Source organism: Garra rufa, chromosome 11 (genome assembly GCF_049309525.1).
Source record: "Garra rufa chromosome 11, GarRuf1.0, whole genome shotgun sequence".
NCBI classification, from domain to species: domain Eukaryota; kingdom Metazoa; phylum Chordata; class Actinopteri; order Cypriniformes; family Cyprinidae; genus Garra; species Garra rufa.
This window is the reverse complement of record NC_133371.1, coordinates 40,461,273-40,485,725: the sequence shown is the minus strand read 5'-3', so window position 1 is coordinate 40,485,725 and position 24,453 is coordinate 40,461,273. Positions and strand designations below refer to the sequence as shown.

Below are 24,453 nucleotides of genomic sequence, written 5' to 3'. Positions count from 1 at the left end.
TGCGTTAAAATTGATTGCTTACCTTAGTGAACACCATTAATAAATCAGTGAATGACTCAAGAAGGCACCATAAAAAGTTTGAACTCAGTCACTATGAGTCAACACCAAAAAGTGACAGCCGTCTACGTAAGAGATAGACAGTGAGAGAGATCGTGAGAGTCTGCTAAAACAACATCAAACAAGAGAAAGAAGAAAAAAACAAAACAAAAAGTGAGGGAGTTTCTGCACCCAAACCCATAAATGAAACTAAAAATAGCAACGGAACTATTTGGGTGATTCAGAAGGATGAGTCATCGACTGAGGCAGGGCGGAGGGAGAGAGAGGGAGAGAGACAGAGAGAAAGAGAGAGAGCAGGTACGCTGGTCTGTAGGTGTTTACTGATTCCAGACATGCCCTCCAGATCCCGCTGCACACTGCAGCACTGCTGATGGAAATTCCAGTGTGTTGGTAAGTGTGTATAAACGCAATCTACACTAGCTGAACAGCATACTAAACAGTGTGCGGGTATTCCGGAACTGTGTCAGAACTGTAGAACAGGAATAACTCCTGGTGTAGAGCAGCGCAAGAGTGTGGCTGGAAATCTTTTAAATAAGACTCTTTACTGAGGTGACCTGCTGAGTTAAAAGTTAAAGCAAGTCTAGACTGAAAATAAATATTCTACTCTTTTATTTTCAATTAAAGTTATTTATTTTAATATTAAAGTTTATTTAGATAAGTATTAAAATTAGTGGTGGGCATAGATTAATTTTTTTAATCTAGATTAATCTAGATTAAATCTTGAAATTAATCTAGATTAATCTAGATTAAAATGGCTAATTTGAATTCTTCTGAAAGCATTCAGAATATGTGTGCTACCCAAATAATGACTAAAAGTAAGTCTTTGAGAACGGTTTCTCAAGCCAGGTGGCGCATTTGACCAGGGGCTCATCTCCTGTTTCCAAAATGCATTACAAACTGCTTGACAATTGCATTTAAAACACAATTAACTATACAAACTTGTGTAACCAAGTACTTCTGCGCAAAAGGCTGTACGACGTGCGCGTTCCAGTAAAATATACAGGCGCGCGGGTATGGATAGCCTATCTGCGTGCATCTTACAATAAACTGCGTTGCTTTTAGAAGCGTCAATTCAGTTGTTGCATATAGTATAATGTCTTTATTTCGGGATTATCAAAGTAAATTATAACTCAAATTTGAGATTTTACTTGGGCACAGCAGATTTTCACTGAGGCACGTGCCCCAGTAAAAAGGGTCTAGCAACGCACGCACCTGCCCTGAAGCGGCTTCACAACTGCATCCATGTCTGCGCGTCTCATTTGATGTGGTAATTTCACAGAAGTTGAGGACTCGTTCTCGCCCCCTACATTGCAATTCAACTAGATATACGTCATCCGCGCTAAAATATCAAAGTGAAAGTCATCATATCTTGCGTAGTTTAGACCCAGCTCCCAACCCAACTTTGAGAATAGATTAACGGCGATATTTTTTTTATCGCGCGATATGAGTCTCACGTTAACGCAGCACGTTAACGCCGATAACGGCCCACCACTAATTAAAATGTATGCCTAGTTAAATAAAGGCTGAAACAAATTAAGATATCACAAATATTCTATTCTATTCTATTCTATTTTATTCAAACTACCAGTCAAAAGTTTTTGAACAGTAAGATCTTTTAATGTTTTTTTAAAGAAGTCTCTTTCACTCACCAAGCCTGCATTTATTTGATCCAAAACACAGCAGAAGTAGTAATATTGTGAAATATTTTTACTATTTAAAATAACTGCTTACTATTTGAATACATTTTAAAATGTAATTTATTCCTGTGATCAAAGCTAAATTTTCAGCATCATTTCTTCAGTTGTTAGTGTCACATGATCCTTCAAAAATCATTCTAATATGTTGATTTGCTGTTCAAGAAACATTTTTTATTATTATCATCAATATTTTACATCATCTTCAGAATTCAAACAAAGTTCGATCCAAAGTTCAGCATTTATCTGAAATAAAAACTGTTTTTTGTAACATTATACACTATACCATTCAAAAGCTTGGACTCAGAATCATTTTTTATAAAAATTTATACTTTTATTTAGCAAGGATGCTTTCAATTGATTAAAAGTGATGATAAACACATTTAAAATGTTACAAAATATTTATATTTCAGATAAATGCTGTTCTAAACGTTCCATTCATCAAAGAAACCCCAAAAAATGCTACTCAGCTGTTTTCAACATAATATTAATAAATGTTTTTTGAGCAGCAAATCAGCATATTAGCACGATTTCTGAAGGATCAAGTGACACTGAAGACTGGAGTAATGATGCTAAAAAAAATCAGCTTTGAAATCACAGGAATAAATTACAGTAAAATTAGTAAAACTATTTCAAAATGTTACTGTTTTTTGCTGTACTTTGGCTCAAATAAATGCAGGCTTGGTACGATGAAGAGACTTCTTTAAAAAACATTAAAAATCTTACTGTTCAAAAACTTTTGACTGGTAGAGTAAGTTAATGAAAACATTAGTTCAGGTAAATAAAAGAACATTTTAGTATTTCCTATTCAAACAGGAAGCTGGAGCCGGTGTGGACATGGTAGAAAACTAAAACTATTAAGAAATGATGCTGAAATAAAAAACAAAATAAATATCATTTGAAAAATGTTTAATCAATGAGAAAAATAAATGTTTCCTTTGAAATGAACTGAAATAAGTTTAAGCTGAAGCAAAATTAAGTCATCGAAATAAGGAAACATTAAACCTAAAATGAAAATAAATTAAATTAAACCTAAATAGCAATATAAACTGACAAAACTAAATTAAAAATTACTAAAACATACATAAAAAAATTAAATGAAAATAAATAAATACATAAAATAAAAACTAATAAAAAAATAGTACATAAACAATATTAAAAATAATACTAAAATACCACTGTGGCCTCTGCATACTAAACAGCCCCTTTTTATCTCAATGCACATAAAAACCACAAATTTGATTTCACAGGGGTTTATTCTACTCTACTGAAGGCTTTAAATAAATACCTAATTAAATAAAAACTACACTTAATACATAAATATTCTAATCTACAATGCTCTAATCTAAATACAGAGGTCAACTACACAAAATGAGAAATGAAAAGAAGCAAAAAAGAAAGTGAGAGGAGGAGAGAGCTCAAGAGAATGAGATTGATGTCACTCGAGTCACGACGCAGCAGTGAGCTCAGAGAGAAATCTCAATGAACATTAGTTCAAGCTTCAGAATTTGACATGCATGACTGAAATCGCTTCAGTAATCGATGTTAAATCGCAGACATACACACACTTGCAGACACACTCTAAGACAAAACAATCCCAAGCTTAGAATCACACACATTTCTGGACATGCACAACTAAACACACATGCATATGTGTGCATACACACTCGCTCTCACACACACACACACACACACACACACACACACATACATAGTCAGAGCACATAAAGGGATTTGTTTGGCTAAGTTAATTGTACACAGCGCTGTCTTCATCGCTTCACTGAGGCGAAACATATTGCCTCCACTGTCAAAGAGCTTTCATCTGTTATTGCTGGATAAACGCTAACACAAAAGAAACATCTATATATATATATATATATATATATATATATATATATATATATATATATATATATATATATATACACACACACACACACACACACACACACACACACACGCTCATTTTCACCCTTGCAGGTCTTGATAGAGATGGACAAATGACAGGTCTGTCTTCCCACATTGTTTAATTGACCGTTAGCTTGTGACGACTCGAGTGTCTGGACAGTGACACACAGTGACACACACTCTCGTAAGTAGCATTACGCAATCCTATTACAGGCCGCCTAGTGTTACCAGCTTTAGAGCAGAGATACTAGAGATTAGAGTGTGCAGATGTAGTCTAGGGGTGGGCGGTACACCGGTGTCATAGTCAGCACCGGTGTGACATTGCGCCACGACATGGATTTTCTAATACCGTCAATACCGTCATAAATCAATTATGTGCCTCGAACGGCTGCATTTACATCAATAATAGCTCATTCTAAATAATAAGGCATTACATTTTCTTCAAACGTTCAGTTGTGGTCTGAATACCTGTCCTTATACTATATATCTTGTTGTAAATAAAAAAGTATCAGCTTTGCAGGTGGTAGGTAAAAGAGGAGTGGCCATTAAACGACTGGTGAAACATCGTGAAGAAAGGTCGGGCCTGTAGCCTATACCAGGGGCAGATTTTTCCCGGTCGGCCGGCCGAAGGATTTATACAGCGGATCACAAATTGAGCGGGCGCGAGGCGAACTAATATTGTATATAATTTTCGCACTTTCAATATGCAGGGTATAGAAATCGCTTTTAACTGAGTGCTCGCGCTGTTTACTTTTACTTTCGATTTTGCGATAACGCACACTCTGTGTAAAGGGAGCAGCACATCTTATAATAGATATTTGTCAGTGAGCACAAGATTGCAGCAAGTCCTCCAGTCTATTTTTGTCATCTCTTTTTACTTTCGACCCGTGATCAGTCAAATCTAAAGGTCATTGTACACTGAGTCCGATTTTCGTATGTGTTTTCTCATATTCGCCATCCTTATCAAAATGCTTATTATGGAAAATGCAGAAAATCAAACACGATCCGAATTTTTTTATGACGGACGAAAGTTTCAGAGGCAGTGTGTAAACTCGATTAACATAACCTGTATTTTTTTTTTACGTGCAAAAATCCCGGACGAAAATTTCGTACTCATGTGTGCAATGACATTAACTCCAGCAGCTCGTGTTGGATGCAGGGTTGCCAAGTCCGCGTTTTTCCCCACAGAATTGGTCTACTTTTAAACTGCTGCCATGGGTTGATTTCCCCCCGTTATTTAAAGGTTTTAAATATTGCAGAAATTAAATTCCAATAAAAATAATTTTTGTTCTGTAGTACACTGTTAAGTAAGATCTTTAGTTTTTTTGCAAAATAAATATGTTGAGAATGTATAATACTCTCCCATGTCTCTTTTTGATAAGGATACCTACCATTTACTTATTATATTATAAAAATATTAACTTTATTCACATACTAAAGGGACAGGACAGGCTACTCCTCCCAAAATGTACCAAAAAAAGTAATACCGTGATATTATACCGTCACCGTTCAAAAGATGAAAAATACCGTGATATTAATTTTAGGTCATATCGCCGACACACACACATATATTTCACAGAGCATCTGTCATTTAGAGAAGCACTGCAGTTCTGGACTAGTCTCCAGTTTCCTGATGTGCAGGAGCTGTCCAGTGAAATCAGGGAGCTGTCCACCACAACGCACTCAGAGCACTGGAATACATGGAGAAAGCTGCCTGTTAGCATAGCATGTCAAGGATGGCAGGATAACCTGTAAGCAGGGCCTACAACTTATAGTTTGCCACATCTGCCACTGGTTGATGACTTAAGAAAATTTTACACTACCAGTCAAAAGTTTTCGAACAGTAATTTTTAATGTTTTTATTTTTTAAAGACGTCTCTTCTGCCCAACAAGCCTACCTCCAAAGTACAGCAAAAACAGTAATAATTTCAAAAATATTTTACTATTTAAAATAACTGTTTTCTATTTGTATGTATTTTAAAATGTAATTTATTCCTTTTAGCATCATTACTCCAATCACATGATCCTTCAGAAATCTTTCCAATATTCTGATTTGCTGCTCAAAAGACTTTTTATTATTATTATGCTGAAAACAGAGTAGAATTTTTCAGGCTTTCTTGATGAATAGAAAGTTCAGAAGAACAGCATTTATCTGAAATAGAAATATTTTGTAACATTATAAATGTCTTTAACATCATTTTTGATCAATTTAAAGCTAAATAAAAGTATTCATTTCTATCATTTCTTAGCCCTCACCCCCAAAATGTACTCAACTGTTTTAAATATTGACAATAATAATAATAAACAATATTTATTGAGAAAATCAGCATATTAGAATGATTTCTGAAGGATCATGTGACACTGAAGACTGGAGTAATGATGCTGATTGTTCTAATTGTTCTGGATTCATTTTTTTTATTTAAATTTTTTTAATAGACTTTTAATGGTTAAATTAAATCTTATAAATCAAATAAAAAGTCAAATTAACACGTCTAATTGATTGAAATCATGAAACTTACACAATTTAACAGCAACAGCACGTTCAACAAAAATATTATAAGGCCCTATGAAATATTTTTTTAAACATTTTAATTTTTTAATAGACTCCGTTTTAATGGTCAAATTAAATCTTATAAATCAAAACGCATGTCTAATTAAATACATTTTTAAGACCCATTAAAAATTTGATGTTTTCTCAAATTAAGTTTTACTTTTAGCAAATTCTATTTTAATGGTTTTATTTTAATAATCAAAAGCATATCTAAATAATTGATTTTATAAAAAGATGAATATGTTTTTTCTTCTTTCTTTCTTTCTTTCTTTTTTCTTTCTCTTTTTTAAAATTTAAGTGTTTTTTTTCTTTTATAATTTTTTTTTTCAATTTACATTTTTCTGCTAAATAAATTCTGGTAATTTTTGTATGTATAAATTTTCCTTGGAAATATTTTTTATTGTTTTAATAACAATTTTATTTTTACATTCAGTAATATATTTCTGTCACAGTTTCTTCAAGTTAACCCAAAAACTTTTATTTTGATGGGTTGCTGTAAAAACCTTTAAGTTTCTGTTTGTATATGATTTCATGTTTGTATATGATATGACTTTAGCTTTTCTCATAAGAAACAGCAAAATGCTCATGAAGCACCATTCAATCACACAAAGATGGAGAACATGAAAGATTCATATTTTAAAAGTATTCCTGCAGCTTAATATTCACAGAAACTAGTCCATATTGCATTTTGATTTAAGTGTACTGAACTACTTTTGATTTATTCATCCAAAATTTGGCAAATTCTGTGACATTCTGTGTTATACAGTAAATTCCATTTTTATGGCCCTACTTTTGACAGGGAATCTCAGGGAAACTTCTCTTGTGAAATGCTTGTGACTCAAATATCATAAGTGACTCAAACTCACTGCACTTGCAGAGATTGAGATGTCATCTCACTTTTTGGCCATACAAACATCAGCATCTGCATCAAATTGCATATCTTTTGGGTCCAAATCTTGTAGTTACAACTTCCACCTGCAGGGTGATAAAGGTCCAAAAACATAAATGCTTTTTCCTAGCAGACATTTTGTATGTTGGCTTTCAAAATACAACCCCCTCTTAAATTAGAAAAAAAATAATTGTTTAAATTTCTCTAAAAGGACTCCATAGGATATGTGTACATTTGCCTTGTGTACTATATCCGCACATACTTCAAAGTTATGTGCGCACAGATGCCCATAAAAGAGGATGTAGATGCCAAAACAAACAGTGTTTCCTCCATTAGAAAAATGTTATAAATTGGAAAACGCAATAGCTTTGTGTGTCTGTGTATAAATGTGATCTGAAGCAAAAAGGAGAGAAACTGTTAATTTTACTCTAATGGGAAGAATGAGACCAATTACAAATTAAGTGTAGTCTCGAGGGATCTTACTGGTTGTTACATTCTTTGTTCTCAAGAGAATCGATGCTCTTTTCTAATGAAACTAAAGGAAATAAGAGGGGAGAGACTATCAGCGTTAAGACTCTCACACACACATGAAGAAATACAATTATCAAAGGGTTTTGTACACTCACTATCGTTCAAACTGATTGTTTGAGGTAGGTATGATTTGGTTTTTTTGAAAGAATTCTCTTATGCTCACTACGGCTGCATGCTTTTGATTAAAAATGCAGAGAAATAGGAAAGACTTTGAAAAATTATTACAATTTAAAATAACTGTGTTCTATTTGGATATATTTTAAAATGTAATTTATTTCTGTTATGCAGTGCTGAATTTTCAGCAGCCATTTCTGCAGTTTTCAGTGTCACGATCCTTCAGAAATCATTCTAATATTCAGATTTTTTTTTTTTTTGGATTATCTAATTCTATAACAACAAGCTTATATATTTAGCATATAGTTACAGTCAACAATATTTTATAATATATTTTTTAAGATGGCTGATGTCTCAAGATCTTATTAAAATCCCACGTCTGCATTTCCACTTATCTGAATCAGGCTGGCAAGCTAACATTAACCAAAACACCAGACCTGTAGTTATATATCTGTGGTTTTTAAATAGTAATCCTAATCACATGCTCCTTCAGAGCTTCAGAACTAAACAAGCTCACCAATTTGCTAAGTCACACATGTATAAAATGGTAAAAACAGAAGGATTCTGCTCTAAAACATCTCTGTGCTGATGGGGAAACACCCTGGCGCTCTACAGGAGATCATCTATAGAGGCTCGCCAGTGGTTTCCTGGCATCATTAGACCTTTCATTTCTAGAAAGCTCTCAAAGGATGGAGGCAATACATCACTCTGAGCTCCCTTTTAACCCGTTTCTCTGTGTGTGCGTGTTTGAATTATTGGACACGTGCCACGCTTGTAGTCAGAAAAGGTGTGTGGGAATTTTTCATCTCTCTTTCTCACACGCTCACAATGCATTTAAATGGGATGTTTAGTACAGACACCGGCTTGCCTGTCTGATCTCAATACATGGCCCTAAAAATGACAAAACACCTCCAAAAACAGCATTTATGAGAGAGAGGGAGAAAGAGAGAGAGAGCAAGAGCAAGAGCAAGAGCGAACAGACAGCAGAGAGTAAAACACATGGAGAGAGGAATATGTGTGTGGATCTGAACAAATATGATTGTGAGTTTTGATCTACAGAAACCATGCAAGTAAGACAGCTTTAGGCATTTGGACAATCTAAAGTTGTATGTAAGGCTGGACAAAATACAGTCGAGGTCAAAAGTTTACATACACCTTGCAGAATCTGCAAAATGTTTATTATTTAGCAAAATAGGTGGGATCATACAAAATGCATGTTATTGTTTATTTAGTACTGACCTGAATAAGATATTTTACATTAAAGATATTGACATATAGTCCACAAGAAAAAATTATAGTTTAAATGATAAAAATGACCCTGTTCAAAAGTTTACATACACTGCCTGAATGATCCATAGCTGTTTTTTGTTTAGTGATAGTTGTTCATGAGTCAATTGTTTGTCCTGAACAGTTAAACTGTCCGTTGCTTTTCAGAAAAATCCTTCAGGTCCCACAAATCAGCAATTTTTTTGTATCTGAACCCTTTCAAACAATGACTGTATGATTTTGAGCTCCATCTTTTCACACTGAGAAACAGAGGAACTCATATGCAACTATTACAGAAGGTTGAAACGCTCACTGATGCTCCAGAAGGAAAAACGATACATTAAGAGTCAGGGGTAGTACTGCCCTTCAGAAGCTATAGAAGATACCTGCATGTTTACAGAAGACAAAAGTTAAATTTACCCTGAACATCAAATTCAACAAGTTTTCATCCCTCGGCTCCTCCTGTTTTTCCTTCTAAAGCATCAGTGAGCATTTGAACCTTCTGTAATAGTTGCGTATGAGTGTGAAAAGATGGATCTAAAAATCATACAGTCATTGTTGAAAAGGGTTCAAATACACAAAAATGCTGAAAAACAAAGAATTTGTGGGACCTGAAGGATTTTTCTGAAGAACGGCGGATAGTTTAACTGTTCAGGACAAGCAAGGGACTCATGAACAACTATCACTAAACTAAAAAAACAGCTGTGGATCATTCAGGTAACAGCACAGTATTAAGAATATTAAGAATGTAAACTTTTGAATAGGGTCATTTTTATAAATTCAACTATTATTTTCTCTTGTGGACTATGTTTAAACATCTTTTATGTGAAATACCTTATTCAGGTCAGTACTAAATAAAAAATAACATGCATTTTGTGTGATCCCTCTTATTTTGGTAAAATAATGAACATTTTGCAGGTTCTGCAAGGTGTATGTAAACTTTTTACCTCAACTGTATAAAAAAATAAACAATCCTTGGACAATATTCTAGAAAATCCATAAATAGATATATTAAAAATATAGCTTGAATGCAAACTAAGTCACTCTGAATAAAAGTGTCTGCCAAATGCACAAATGTTAAAGTAAAATTGGTGATTTTAAACCATCATTTCAGAATTTACATTCAAAATGTTTCAAGCAACTACAATAAAAGCAATAAAACCCAATAAAATAGTAGAATCGATTAGTATAATATAAATATAACATTTAATACAATAAAAGTATAGTGCAATCTAACAGTACAATATGTATGATTTTAATATACGAGTATTATCCATTCTGAAATTGATCAATGAAACTACACTGATTCAAAGAAATGAATCAAACAAGTTGCAGGTGCAAAACAAGTACACCAGCACAGTTATAAAGGCAAAAACATGTTCATTTATCACAATTCTCATAATGTTGGTTGATTTTATATTGCCAACAGAATAACTTAATACAGAATATTTAACACTGTATAAATATTTAGTAATAAATATAGCCCTAGTCATGTATGCGAATGTGTACCACTTCTTACCAAGTCGTGGATCAAACTGTCTCATCTGTACTTCCTCCACACAGTCTGCAGGAAACCAACCGGTTCTTCCTTTTACCGTCCCTTCCCAGAATCCCCCTTCTCCTATACTTAACACTGACAAGTGTTAACAGAAAGAGAGACAGAGAGACAAACACATTATTTATTGTATGACACTTTTAATTTCACAAAATGCTATTTTTTTTTACATTTATGGAAATAGTTATAATTAACTTTACACTTCACAAAAACAATAGAAGTCTACGGTACATCCCCATTTAGATGTGTGGCGTGTGCATGAATGTGATCTCGGCACGCATTCAAACTCTTTTTCCTTTTCGGAAATAAGCTTGAAGAGGGAGAACAGATAGATGACGTGAGTTGAATGACCAGTGGAATCTGAGACGGTGCAGAACATTGTGTTCAACCGGAAACTGATTCATCCCTTGATGTTCTACACTAACTGTAGAAACACAATGCATTGCATGTGGTGACCACACCAGACACATTAAAAACATATGCAGTCACATGCAAGTCCTTCAGCATTGTAGTTGCTAGGATACTGCAGTTTAAAACCAGTGCGTGTGTGTGTGTGTGTGTGTGTGTGTGTGTGTGTGTGTGTGTGAATGCACAAGGTGTGCAAAAAGGCCAGGTGGGCAATTTTGTGGTACTCCACGAATTCCGTAAATCAATAAGCAACAATGTAAGCGTGTTCTGCTGTGTATTGTACACACACACACACACACACACACACACACACACACACACACACACACACACACACACACACACACACACACACACACACACACACACACACACACACACACACACACACAGGGTTTCATTCATGCTGAAGCAGATCTTTAACTGGAGAAAGCATATAAGTGAAACCCCGCTTACACAGAGCACATAACAAATGCAAACCACACACTTTCTCTCAGTGTGTCTTTCAGCCTCTTTCAGTGAAGTACTTGTTCCCCCTGCTCTTGTAGTGTAATCCATGATCAAAGTGCTGCTTGACAGTCTACAAGGCCAATTGACCCTTCACTAAGCTCCGCCCCCTCAGTTAGTGTTGCTTACTTACAGAACCATAGGAGATTTCCATCAACAGAATTTCAATTATTTATTTGATAATTTATTAGAAGAAGAAACCTTGTATAAAATCTTGATTTGGTTTTTGGGTGTACTAGAACAGGTTTTTATGCTTAATTTGTTCCAAAAACACATTATTTTACACATATTTTACATTATTGCAGCACCTCTTTTACCAGTCTGTTTATTTCCATTTTTGATGAAACCCCTCCTTCTGAAATATGGAAAGTGCTTTGATTGGTTAACTGGCCTAGTCTGTTGTGATTGGCTAATCGTTTAAAGAGTGTGTTCCAGGAATGACACGCCTCTTTCCATAACCGCAAGTTTAATCTGCTCAGCTCTAAATATTAACAATGGGGTATTAACAATACCAATTCAAGCCTGATTTTATGAAAGCCTGTTTCTGCCACTGAATAAAAAAAAAAAAGTTATTGTAACTTTTTTCTCAGAATTGTGTAATACAAACTCGCAACTGCACATTATAAAGTCAGAACTGCAAGATATGAATTCATAATTCTGATCTTTTTTTTCCACAAATGTGAGTTTGTATCTTGCAATTCTGAATTTTTTCTCAGAACTGTGAGATATAAACTTGCAATTGCATGTTATAATATCTCACAATTCTGACTTTTTTCTCACGAATGCGAGTTTGTATCTTGAAATTTTGACTTTTTTCTCAGAAATGTAAGATATAAACTCACAATCGCAAGTGATAAAGTCAGAATTGCATGATATAAACTCGCAACTGCAAGTTTTACAGTACGAATTGGTCAGTAAAATTTTTGTTTTTACTTTCCAAGGGTGCATTTATTTATGGAAGCCCATTTCTGCCACTGAATAAGAAATAAAAAAGGTAATTGCAACTTTTTGTCACACAATTCTGACTTTTTTTCTCGTAACTGCGAGTTATAAAGTCAGAATTGTAAAACATAAACTCGCAATTCTGAGTCTTATTTTCCGCTCAGAACTGGACTTTATAACTCACAATTGCAAGTTTATATTTCACAATTCTGAGAGAAAAAAATTCTGAATTCTGAGTTTATATCTCACAGTTCTGACTTTATTTCTCGCAATTGTGTGTTTCTATCATGCAATTCTCACTTTATATCTCACAATTCTGACTTTACAACAATTGAGACTTTATATCATGCAATTCTCACTTTCACTTTATAACAATTGTGACTTTATATCTCGCAATTCTGATTCATAACTCACAATTCTGACTTTATATCTCACAATTATAACTTGCAATTCTGACTTTTTCGAGCAAATGCGAGTATGTACCTCGCAATTGTGACTGTTTTTCTTTTCAGAATTGTGAGATGTAAACGCGCAATTGTGTGTTATAAAGTCAGAATTGCAATTTTGAGAAAAAAGGTCCCAAATGATGGCTTTATTTCTTGCGATTTGACTTCATATCCCACAATTCTGAACTTATAATTTGCAACTGCGAATTTATATCATACAATTCTGACCTTAAAACTCGCAATTCAAAAATGCAATTCTGAGAAAAAAGTCACAATTGCGAGATCTAAACTCACAAATGTCATTTTATCTCTCACAATTCTTACTTTATTTCTCAGAATTATAAGTTTTGTGGTTCTGAATTAATAACTTGCAACTGCAAGTTTATATAATGCAATTCTGAGAAAAAAAGCCAGAATTGCGAGATTTAAACTTGCAAATGCAAGAAAAAAAGACAAAATTGTGAGATAAAGAGTTAAAATCACCTTTTTTTTTAGAAATTTTTATTCAGTAATGGAACGAGGATCGTGCAGAGCCTTTGAAAGCAAAAATTTGACATGATGTTTCACACCGGTATATACACAGTCTATGGTCTCTAGTGCAGGTCAACCAGGCCTCATTCCATTTTTTGCATATTCTGTGGGCGGGAATTATTTAAATGAGTGACATTCATAAGAAGAGTGTTGTAGTCCAAATAAGCTTTGTTGTAGTTCTTGAAATGTGTTTTGTGTTAAAAAGGATTTCTCCCTTTGGAGTAGACTTTTTATGCTCAAACAGCAACATTACACACTAACTACAGTTAAAAAAGTGAAAAAGCATCCTTTTTCCTTTTAGAAACGACTCCTTTTAGAAGGGGCTTAGCGAAAGTTCAATTGATCTGTACAAACCTTCCATCACTCCACACACACACACACACACACACACACACACACACACACACACACACACACACACACACACACACACACACACACACACACACACACACACACACACACACACACACACACACACACACAATTTTCCCTTGAGAAAGATTCAAAACCTAATCATCTAAATACAACCAATTATACTGCATTTTTAATCAAGAGATTTGAAATTCTGTGAGTGGTTTTTAGTGATTATCTAGCCGGCAGCACAGCCATTAGAAAATGATCACCTCAGTGCAAGTGACTGAGGTTACACACATACACACGCCTCCAGACACATACAAATGGATGCCTCTGCTGCCTATGTCACAATTAAACACTTGTGTAAATGGGTCTCGTCTTGTAATAAATTCAGGGGAAAAAGGAAAGCACATCTCATCAGTGATGCTTCTCATTTGAATGTTTTCAATATTTGAGTCCAGAGAAATCAGTGTAATGAGTATTTGCGGACTATGCGTATTGTGTAGAGAGGACATTTCATGGAAAACAGGATTTTCCTCACTCTTCTGAAATAAAGGAGTTTGACATGCTGTAATCTAATGTTCATTACACAATCCACCCATAACCCATTCCACACAGACCAGTCATGGATATTAGGTGGAAAAATTGGGTATACTGCATTAAAAAAAGAAGCAAATTTGACAATTTCACAGACAGATTTGATGGAAGTATGTGAAAACAACTGACCAGAGTAACTCAAAACAGTACAATTTGGTAAAAAATAATCTTTGTCAACATAAAAAATAAATAAAAAAAAAATAAAATAAAATCTGTATATGTTTAAATATACATTTATATGTATATATTTTACAAATCTAGATAATTTTAAGCTATTTTTGAAATATATATATATATATATATATATATATATATATATATATAAAATTTTCAGCAATTATTATTTTTTATTCTAAAAAATTAAATATTAAAATAATATATGAATATATTTAAATATACATGTAAAATAATATATGTATGTATTATTTTATACGTATTTCTAAAAATAATATAGATAATTTCAAGCTATTTTTTACTTTTATTATTTTCTACAAATTATATATATACATTTATATATATATAATTTTCAGCAATTATTATTTAATTATTTTTTATTATTTAAAAAAATAAAACAAAAATAATATATCTATTTATTTAGATATAAATATAAAGTAATATATATATATATATATATATATATACATACATATATATACATATTATTTTGTATGTATATATGTTTTATTTATTTTTAAAAATAATATAGAGATAATATAGAGAAATAGAGATAATTAAGCTTTTTTTACTTTTATTATTTTCTAAAAATTATATATATAAATTTACATATATATTTTTTTATTTATTTAATTATTTTTTATTATAAAAAAAATATATATATAATATGTATATATATATTACATATTATTTTGTATGTATATATTTTATTATTTATTTCTAAAAATAATATAGATAATTTTAAGATATTTTTGCATTCTTGCATTATTTAAAAAAAAAATACAGATTATAAAATTATAAGATTATGTTTCAAGACCAGACATTGTTTTCATTACATTTATTTATTTATTACAAAAATTTTCAATTACAGTTGGAATTTTTAATTTCACTATAGTTGTCATATTTATAACATATTAATAAACAAAATGTCACACAATGCCAAAATACTGATGAACCTATCATTTCTAACCAAGTCTTCCATTTAACTTTTTAGTTGAGTTACATTTTAGGCCTGAGAGGGAAGACAGAAAGTCTCACATAAATCAGCTGTTTTTGGTTCAAGAAGCTAAAATCACAAAAATAAATGGCACAAATTTACTTACAGAATATTTAAGCATAAGTGACATCTGTGCAATCCCTTTGACACGTCCTGAAGGATCAACTCATGCTCTTTTAACCACAACAACTACAAAGAACAGCATGTCCGTACAGACGTTTTTAGGTCCACGCGTGTCTTACATAACCAATCACTCAACGGACTCACACAAGTGTGTTTACAAAGTAGCAGGAGTGGGCCCGCCGGACCTCTCCAGCCATGCCGCGTGCCCGGACACGCTCAGCATATTGGAAACAGGCCTTCACACATACTGGCAAACGGCACCATGGGAGAAACCCACGCCAAGCTCTCAGTGTCAGTCCCTGACCATCAACCAGCAGCCGACTAAGGCAAACTGCCACGGCACGGCTCTTGACAGAAGGACCGTTGTTTCCGAGGAGAAGGGCCTGAAGTGTGTGTGTGTGTGTGTATAAGCATACAGGAGAGTGCTGCTTCTCGGATGCGAAGATACCAACACAACACTTCATTCTTATCTGCTTCAAAGCCCCATTGAGTTTTAAAAAGGATGAAAGGAGAATGAGTAATTCAGCCAGCATGTAACTTTTCAACTGTGCACAATAAGAACTCAACAAATACAGACACACTGTAATGAGCGGGATTCTTGAATTTCTGTTCAGCATAAATCAGATGTGAATGAATGTAGCTGGGTATTGTGAAGGGCTTTCTGTTAGGACAGAAGAGACTCAGGCTGTTGCTCAGCAGAATCATTCATTCATTTACAGCTCATTCACAGGTAAATGACACAACTGGGCCAAATCACACACAAACGAGAAGGGAGAGACAAACGCTCAAAAACAGATGTTAAGAGAGACTGAATTACACAGTGAAAAGGAAAAGATCGATATAGACACAAAGAGAGAGTTTTAAAGAGCTATGGAATAGCCATGTTTTTTTGGTTAACTTCTTAAATGATTTGTTTAAAATCTATGCTTTTATTTAGCAAGGATGCATTAAATTGATCAAAAGCAACAGAAAAGACATTTTAAAATGTTATAAAAGATTTCCATTTTAAATTATGCTGCTCCTTTTGTTCTTTCTATTCATGAAAAAAGTATTATGGATTCTAAAAAGTATGGATGCTAAAATATGTTTCTTGAACAGTGAATCAGCATATTAGAATAATTTCTGATAAATCACATTTAAAAAAAAACAAACATTTATAATATTTTTTTTATATGTATGAAGTACATATCAAGTGAAATGATCACAGTTGAAATACTATGAGAATAGTCTAAAAATTTTGAGAATAAAGTTGAAATTACAAGAATAGTCAAAATACTACAAGAATAAAGTCAAAATACTACGAGAACAAAGTCAAAATACTACGAGAATAAAGTCAAAATATTTTGAGAATAAAGTTGAAATTACAAGAATAAAGTTGAAATATTAAGAGAATAAAGTCCAAGTAGTATTAGAATAAAGTTAAAATACTATGAAAATAATGTCAAAATATTATGAGAATAAAGTCGAAATACTATGAGAATAAAGTCGAAATACTATGAGAATAAAGTTAAAATACTATGAAAATAATGTCAAAATATTATGAGAATAAAGTCGAAATACTATGAGAATAAAGTTAAAATACTATGAAAATAATGTCAAAATATTATGAGAATAAAGTCGAAATACTATGAGAATAAAGTCAAAATGCTACGAGAATAAAGTCGAAATACTATGAGAATAAAGTCAAAATACTACGAGAATAAAGTGGAAATACTGAGAATAAAGTCGAAATACCATGAGAATAAAGATAAAATACTACGAGAATAAAGTCTAAATATTTTGAGAATAAAGTCGAAATTACTAAAATAAATAATAAAAATAAAGCCAAAGTGTTTAGATAATAAAGTCAAAATATCTTGAGGATAAAGTCAAAATTACGAAAATAAATTTGTAGCAATTATGAGATAAAAGTTATAACATTTTGAGAGTATATTAGCCTATTGCAAATAAAAATGGCCCAGATATTGAGAGCACCAGGAGAAATTTTAAAGTCTCAGCTTTCAAATTCTGTCAGTTTCATAGCAAAATACAAACAATATGTCTTATAATAATGTTTTTCATGCTCTTTAATGTGTCATGACAGATCACTTGCTATAAACCTGAAATAAAGAGGAAAACACATTTATAATTTGTATTTTGTGCTAAAATTGACAGAATTTGAAAGCTGAGCTGTGTTATATTAAAAGCAACTAAGCACAAAATTATTGCAATTACTGGGTGGCTGGCGCCCAACAAATAATGAATGTAAGATATTAAATATTATTTACAATCATTTACTGTATTATATCGTAAATAAACCAGCTTCAACCTTTAGAGCATTTTATTGTTGTTTTTAATTACATGGGAGAAATGTAAAAAGTTTTTCACAAAGTAAACAGTCTAATTTAATGAAATGATTCACATGAATACAGCGACGTGTCATGCTACAATAAAGAGCTTGAAAAACACATCACTATTTCACTATAAAACTGATTTTGAAAGCTGAGACTTTGTTTTATATTAAAAGTACCCAAAGCACAAAGCTTATTGCTATTATTGGTGGGCTGGCACACAACAAATAACGAATGCAATCGCAGACATGAAATAAACACCAATAAACAAAACAATTGAAAAAACTTAGTGAAGAGGGAAAATTGTCATGGAAAACACTTGTTGGTTTTCAGTTTTAACATATCGTCACCTCAGAATTATAAGGTTCTATCTGACATTTTTGTCAAAATCGAGTTATTCACATATTCCTATTCTGTGACAAATTATTTACATTATTTGATGTTTCTTTTGTAAGCTGTGTACATTTTGGGCCTTTTTTAGAAAACAAAAATGGTTCTATCTACAGAAGTCAATGGAATGCAAAAACTTTGAAGCTCAATATCTCGAAAGTGCTCAGAATGCAGATAGAACCTTATAATTCTAAGGTGACGATATGTTTGCTTACATTTATTTTCAAGATCTGAGGTAAACTTTATGTTGTTGCTTTAAGTATGGCTATAAATGTCATGCAAAATGATATTTAAACTCACATTAGACACTTTTAACATTGAATAAAGCACATAATCAGTGCCTGAGATTATAACTGTAGTTTGTGTTCTTTCAGAAGGCCCTTATTAACCCCCAGAGCCATGTGGACCCTTTTTTATGATAGATGGTTGCACTTTATAAGACTTCAAAATCTCAGCACCCATTCACTGGCATTATAAAGCTTGGAAGAGCCAGAACATTGTTTAATATAACTCAGATTGTATTTGTCTGAAAGAAGAAAGTCATATACACCTAGGATGGCTTTGAGGTTGAGTACAACCATGGGGTGATTTTCATTTTTGGGTGAACTATCGCTTTAAGAGAGAGAGAGCGTGTGTGTGTGTCAGTATACAAAAGCAAGCGTGTGCTCCGATCTGTTAACCATGTTATTAACTTGATATGTAATAGCGTTTAATCTAAGCGAACAAACCGCCGGTTGACTTGAGATGCACGTCAATCACATGCTAATCAACTGGGTTCAATTCTGCGCTCTCTTACGCTCTATAAATAGAACGATAGCCGCAGCTCTAAATTTCCAGGCCACTTAACTGCGATAAGCCGTTCCTTCAGAGGGAGAGAGAGACAGGGTGTATCAAATCTAATCATGTCTCTAATGAATCCCACTGCTCAATAACTTTCATTACAGCAACCAAAAGCTAAATGGCAAATGCTAAATTGTAAAAACCACTAGCTCCAGGAAGAACGGTTTCCGCGAATGCGTCTAGTCTAATATCTAGTTTGTTTAATGCATTAAATAGCTTGACGGGTAAAAGCAAGGTCACATTAAGCATTTGGTCACACTAATTACATTACAATGCCCATGCTATGGTATGATTTCATAACTACGTACTACAGTATGTACAAGTAATAAACAAATTCACTTTAGTAATTACGCTGTTTAATAGAGTGGGATTACATATACTTACTGCTATTGTAATTATATTAATGTGCAATATGTGCAAGGTGATGTAATGTTGTTCGCTGAACCAATCAAATCGTGTGCCTGAATTAACAGCATTTTCGTCCCAGTCTGACATGGCTCCAACTAATTGGCTGGAATTAACACTAAAAGAAGAAGAAAAAAGCCAGACAAGCTGACAGAGTGTAAACAAGAACTGTAAAAACAAGAAATGTTCTTATGAATTAATGTAATTGCAGGCCTGGAGGAAAAGAGGTGTGCTGGAATGTTTCTACGCTTTTCATTCATGGGATGACTAACAAGAGGATGTCTGTTTGAAACGTGCAAAGTGCAAGTGGAGAGTAAAATAAATACAGCCACTCAGTGACGTAAATGTGATTAAGAAGTAGAAAAATAATAATCAAAAAAATGCATTTAAAAAGTACCACTGAAATTTAATAATCATGTTTTTGAACAAGAAAAATGTTGAAACATCAATGTTTCAAATGATCCAAAACACTATTTTTGCTGAAATGTTTGAATATTTGGTTTAAATTTGCAATTTTGTTAACTTAAATGCCATTTTGACTAATACTGGATGCAATTCTAGTCTAAAACTAATGAATAAAAGAATATGCATTAAAGAATTGGTTTACATGAAAATATGAATTGGTTTGCTGAAAAGTTACAGAGTTTGTTTCTTCAGAGATTTGGAGAAATGTAACATTGCATCACTTACTCGCCAATGGATCCTCTGGAGTGAGCCGTCAGAATGAGAGATCAAATAGCTGATAAAAAACAGTCCATAATCTATAACAATGCTTCCTCCAGTAAAAAAAAGTCCCACTCCTTTGTTCTTTCACATCAAAATTCACTGAAATATTTATTTAGAACTGTTTTGGGTTGTTTTCACATATAAAAAAGCTCTCATTCTGACGGCACCCATTCACTGCAAAGGATCCATTGCTAAGCAAGTGATAAAAATGTCAGTTTGCTGAAAAGTTACTCATCCTCAGGCCATCCAAGATGAGTTTGTTTCTTTATCAAAACAGATTTGAAGAAATACAACACTTACTCACCAATGAATCCTCTGAAGTGAATGGGTGCCGTCAGAATGAGAGACCAAACAGCTGACAAAAAGTTTGCTTTTTACAAACATACAGCTTTATCAGCTCTCGTTCTGATGGCACCCATTCACTGCAAAGGATCCATTGCTGAGCAAATGTCAGTTTGCTGAAAAGTTACTCACTCTTAAACATTAGGAGTGTAACGATATGCCTAGGTCACGCATTTTCTGGATTTTTTTTCTTTATTAATAGCCTTTCTCCGTATTTTATGGATCATACAGCTCCGAAATGTTGCCATACTGCTGACTTAAATGAGGAGGGAGGGTCCGCAATCTCTGGGTTGGTTGTCATTTTTCCTCACATTCTTTTTCAACTAGCTCAACTTTTGCATGCAGGCGTCACGATTGGAAAGGTAGTCATGGGGTGTGTCGCGAATCTCCCTTATCACACCGCGACACAGGATCGTGGATCTGAGTGTTGCGATTTCGGTTTCATATCGCGTATCGTTACAGCCCTATTAAACATACAGCTTTATCAGCTCTCATTCTGACGGCACCCATTCACTGCAAAGGATCCATTGCTGAGCAAATGTCAGTTTGCTGAAAAGTTACTTACTCTCAAACATACAGCTTTATCAGCTCTCATTCTGACGGCACCCATTCACTACAAAGGATCCATTGCTGAGCAAGTGATAAAACGGCAGTTTGCTGAAAAGTTACTCATCCTCAGGCCATCCAAGATCAGTTTGTTTCTTTATTGAAACAGATTTGTAGGAATGCAACATCACATCACTTACTCGCCAATGAATCCTCTGAAGTGAATGGGTGCCATCAGAATGAGAGACCAAACAGCTGATAAAAAGTTTGCTTATTACAAACATACAGCTTTATCAGCTCTCATTTTGACGGCACCCATTCACTACAAAGAATCCATTGCTGAGCAAGTGATACAAATGTCAGTTTGCTGAAAAGTTACTCATCCTCAGTACGTCCAAGATGAGTTTGTTACTTTATTGAAACAGATTTGTAGAACTGCAACATTACATCACTTACTCACTAATGAATCCTCTGAAATGAATAGGTGCCGTCAGAATGAGAGACCAAACAGCTGATAAAAAAGTGTGCCTATTACAAACATACAGCTTTATCAGCTCTCGTTCTGACGGCACCCATTCACTGCAAAAGATCCATTGCTGCGCAAGTGATAAAAAAGTCAGTTTGCTGAAAAGTTACTCATCCTCAGGCCATCCAAGATGAGTTTGTTTCTTCATCGAAACAGATTTGTAGAAATGCAACATTACATTATTTACTCATCAATGAATCCTCTGAAGTAAATGGGTGCCGTCAGAACAAGAGACCAAACAGCTGATAAAAAGTTTGCCTATTGCAAACATACAGCTTTATCAGCTCTCATTCTGATGGCACCCATTCACTACAAAGAATCCATTGCTGAGAAAGTGATGTAATGCTACATTTCTCCAAATCTGCTCTGATGAAGAAACAAACTCATCTACATCCTGGATGGCCTGACGGTGATTACATTTTCAGGAAACTGACATTTTTGGGTGAACTATTCCTTTAAAAGTCCAAAACAATAAATATAAAACGGTCAATATGAATGGACACGTCAAAGTGAGATCTGCATGAATGCAAAATGGAGTAAACATGCATGTAGAAATCCTATAAAAAGCCCAGGATTCTAGTCCCTCAAGCCCCTTTACCGGTGCGTATGTGTGTTTGAGAGTGCTTTGACCTGCGCTTCTGCATTTATCAAAAAGCCATTTCCAAACGGAAACACTTAAAGAAAGCAATAAGCTGAAAACATGACTCTATAAAAGCTTCAGCGATGCTCTGAGCCGCTGAAATATCAGATGACTTGTGCTCACTTCAGTCACGTCAGAATCATCAAATAGGTCTTTTACAAAGATGCTTCTGTCATTACGATTGTCATCGCCCTCCTAAACGTCATCTATGTGAAGTAATCTGAAAGATGCAGCTTTAAATACAGGTAAAACTTTCTCTCTCATGCACAGACTGCTATATCGCGCAGTTAGTGTGATAACATCTGATCAGCAGACAGGCAGTCAGTACTCACACACCTGCTGGGAGAGCCAGCGAATGAACAGAGATATTTGATATTCAGTGGAAGGCTTTCCGGCTGATTGTCCGTCAGGTTAATGAAAGAAAAATGCCTGAAGTGTTCTACTGCACAACACACACTCGCCTCAGACAGATACGACAGAGTGTTCGCTGATGGTCTCTCTTCCAATTTATTTCAAGAGTGCTTTGTAGTTATATTGCTAAAGCAAAATAGTTCAGCTCAACAGAACCTATTTGAAATTTTGATTCAATGATTAGAAATTTTGACTCTGAAATCTGATTGGCTAAGCAGCTTTTAAAGATGTTGAATCAACTGAATTCTATATTTAAGGGATAATTCACTTTAAAAAGGCATTATTTACTCACCCTAGTGTCATTCCAAAACCTGTAAGATTTTTTTTTATTTATTCTGGAACACAAAAGATATTTGCAAAATGTGTTTTGGTTTGCTCAAACAAACAAAAAAAAGAAAAGAATGGGATTCAATGTTATTCTGGATCTCACTGACTTTTCAAATATCTTTTTATGTTCCACTGGACAAAGAGATTCATACAGGTTTGGAACAACATGTGTGAGTAAATGACAATGTTCATTTTTAGATGTACTATTCCATTAATGAGTTCCTTTAGTTCATAGTAATGTTGAATGTTTTCTTGTGGTTTAACATGCTTAAACTGTAAACATGAACAATATATATACAGTCAAGCCCGAAATTATTCATACCCCTAGCAAATTCTGACTTAAAGTTACTTTTATTCAACCAGCAAATTTGTTTTTGACCGGAAATGACACAGGCTTCTCCCAAAAGATAATAAGACGATGTACAAGAGGCATCATTGTGGAAAAAAAAATATTTCTCAGCTTTTATTTACATTTGAACAAAAGGTGTCCAAAATTATTCATACCCTTTGCAAACTGTCACAGTCTATGGGAAAATCCAAAGTTCTATACCATTCCAAATAGTTATAAAGCATCCTAATTACCCTGATTGATTGGGAACAGCTGTTTTAATCAATTCAACAGGTGAAAAACAGAAGCTCTCTGCTGTTGGTTTGTGGACAGTCATGGCTAAGACAAAGAAGCTCACTGAGCTGAGGACCTGTGGCTGCGCATTGTGGCTGCTCACAAATCAGGAAAGGGCTATAAGACCATATCTAAATGTTTTGAAGTTCCAGTGGCTACAGTGCAAAGTATTATTTAAAAATACAAGACGTTCCGCTAAAGATGAATGGGCAAAAATACCAGTACAGACAACATTGTGCAAATGTAAATAAAAGATGAGTAATAATTTTGCTGGTTGAATAAAAGTAACTTTAAGTCAGAATTTGCCAGGGGTATGAATAATTTCGGGCTTGACTGTATATATATATATATATATATATATATATATATTAGGGCCGGGACTCGATTAAAAAATTTAATCTAATTAATTAGAGGCTTTGTAATTAATTAATCGAAATTAATCGCATGTAAATATTTGACCTGAGAACAGTGAGAATTAAGAATTTTACATGGATTTTTAGTATACCATTGAATAATGACTGAATACATAAGCTTAAGCAACAAAATATTGCTTATTTTTGTTCAACCAAGTCCACCAGACCAGTACAATATTGCCATTAAATGTAGCAAGAGGCACGTTCTTTAACGAGTCTTTCATTCCGAGAACTCTGCTCTTGTGTTTGCTTAATTATGCATTTAAACGTTAATGACCAAACCTATCA

The 24,453-nt window shown here is 33.7% G+C and overlaps 1 protein-coding gene across 1 annotated transcript in view; it reads right to left on the bottom strand.

Moving 5' to 3' along the window:
• Nucleotides 1-24,453, bottom strand: part of shank3a (SH3 and multiple ankyrin repeat domains 3a) — a 287,571-nt gene that overhangs the window by 49,874 nt on the left and 213,244 nt on the right. The window contains exon 12 of the mRNA XM_073851121.1: nt 10,530-10,643. Coding sequence (XP_073707222.1) covers nt 10,530-10,643 — 114 coding nt within the window. The remainder of the gene's footprint in view (nt 1-10,529; nt 10,644-24,453) is intronic.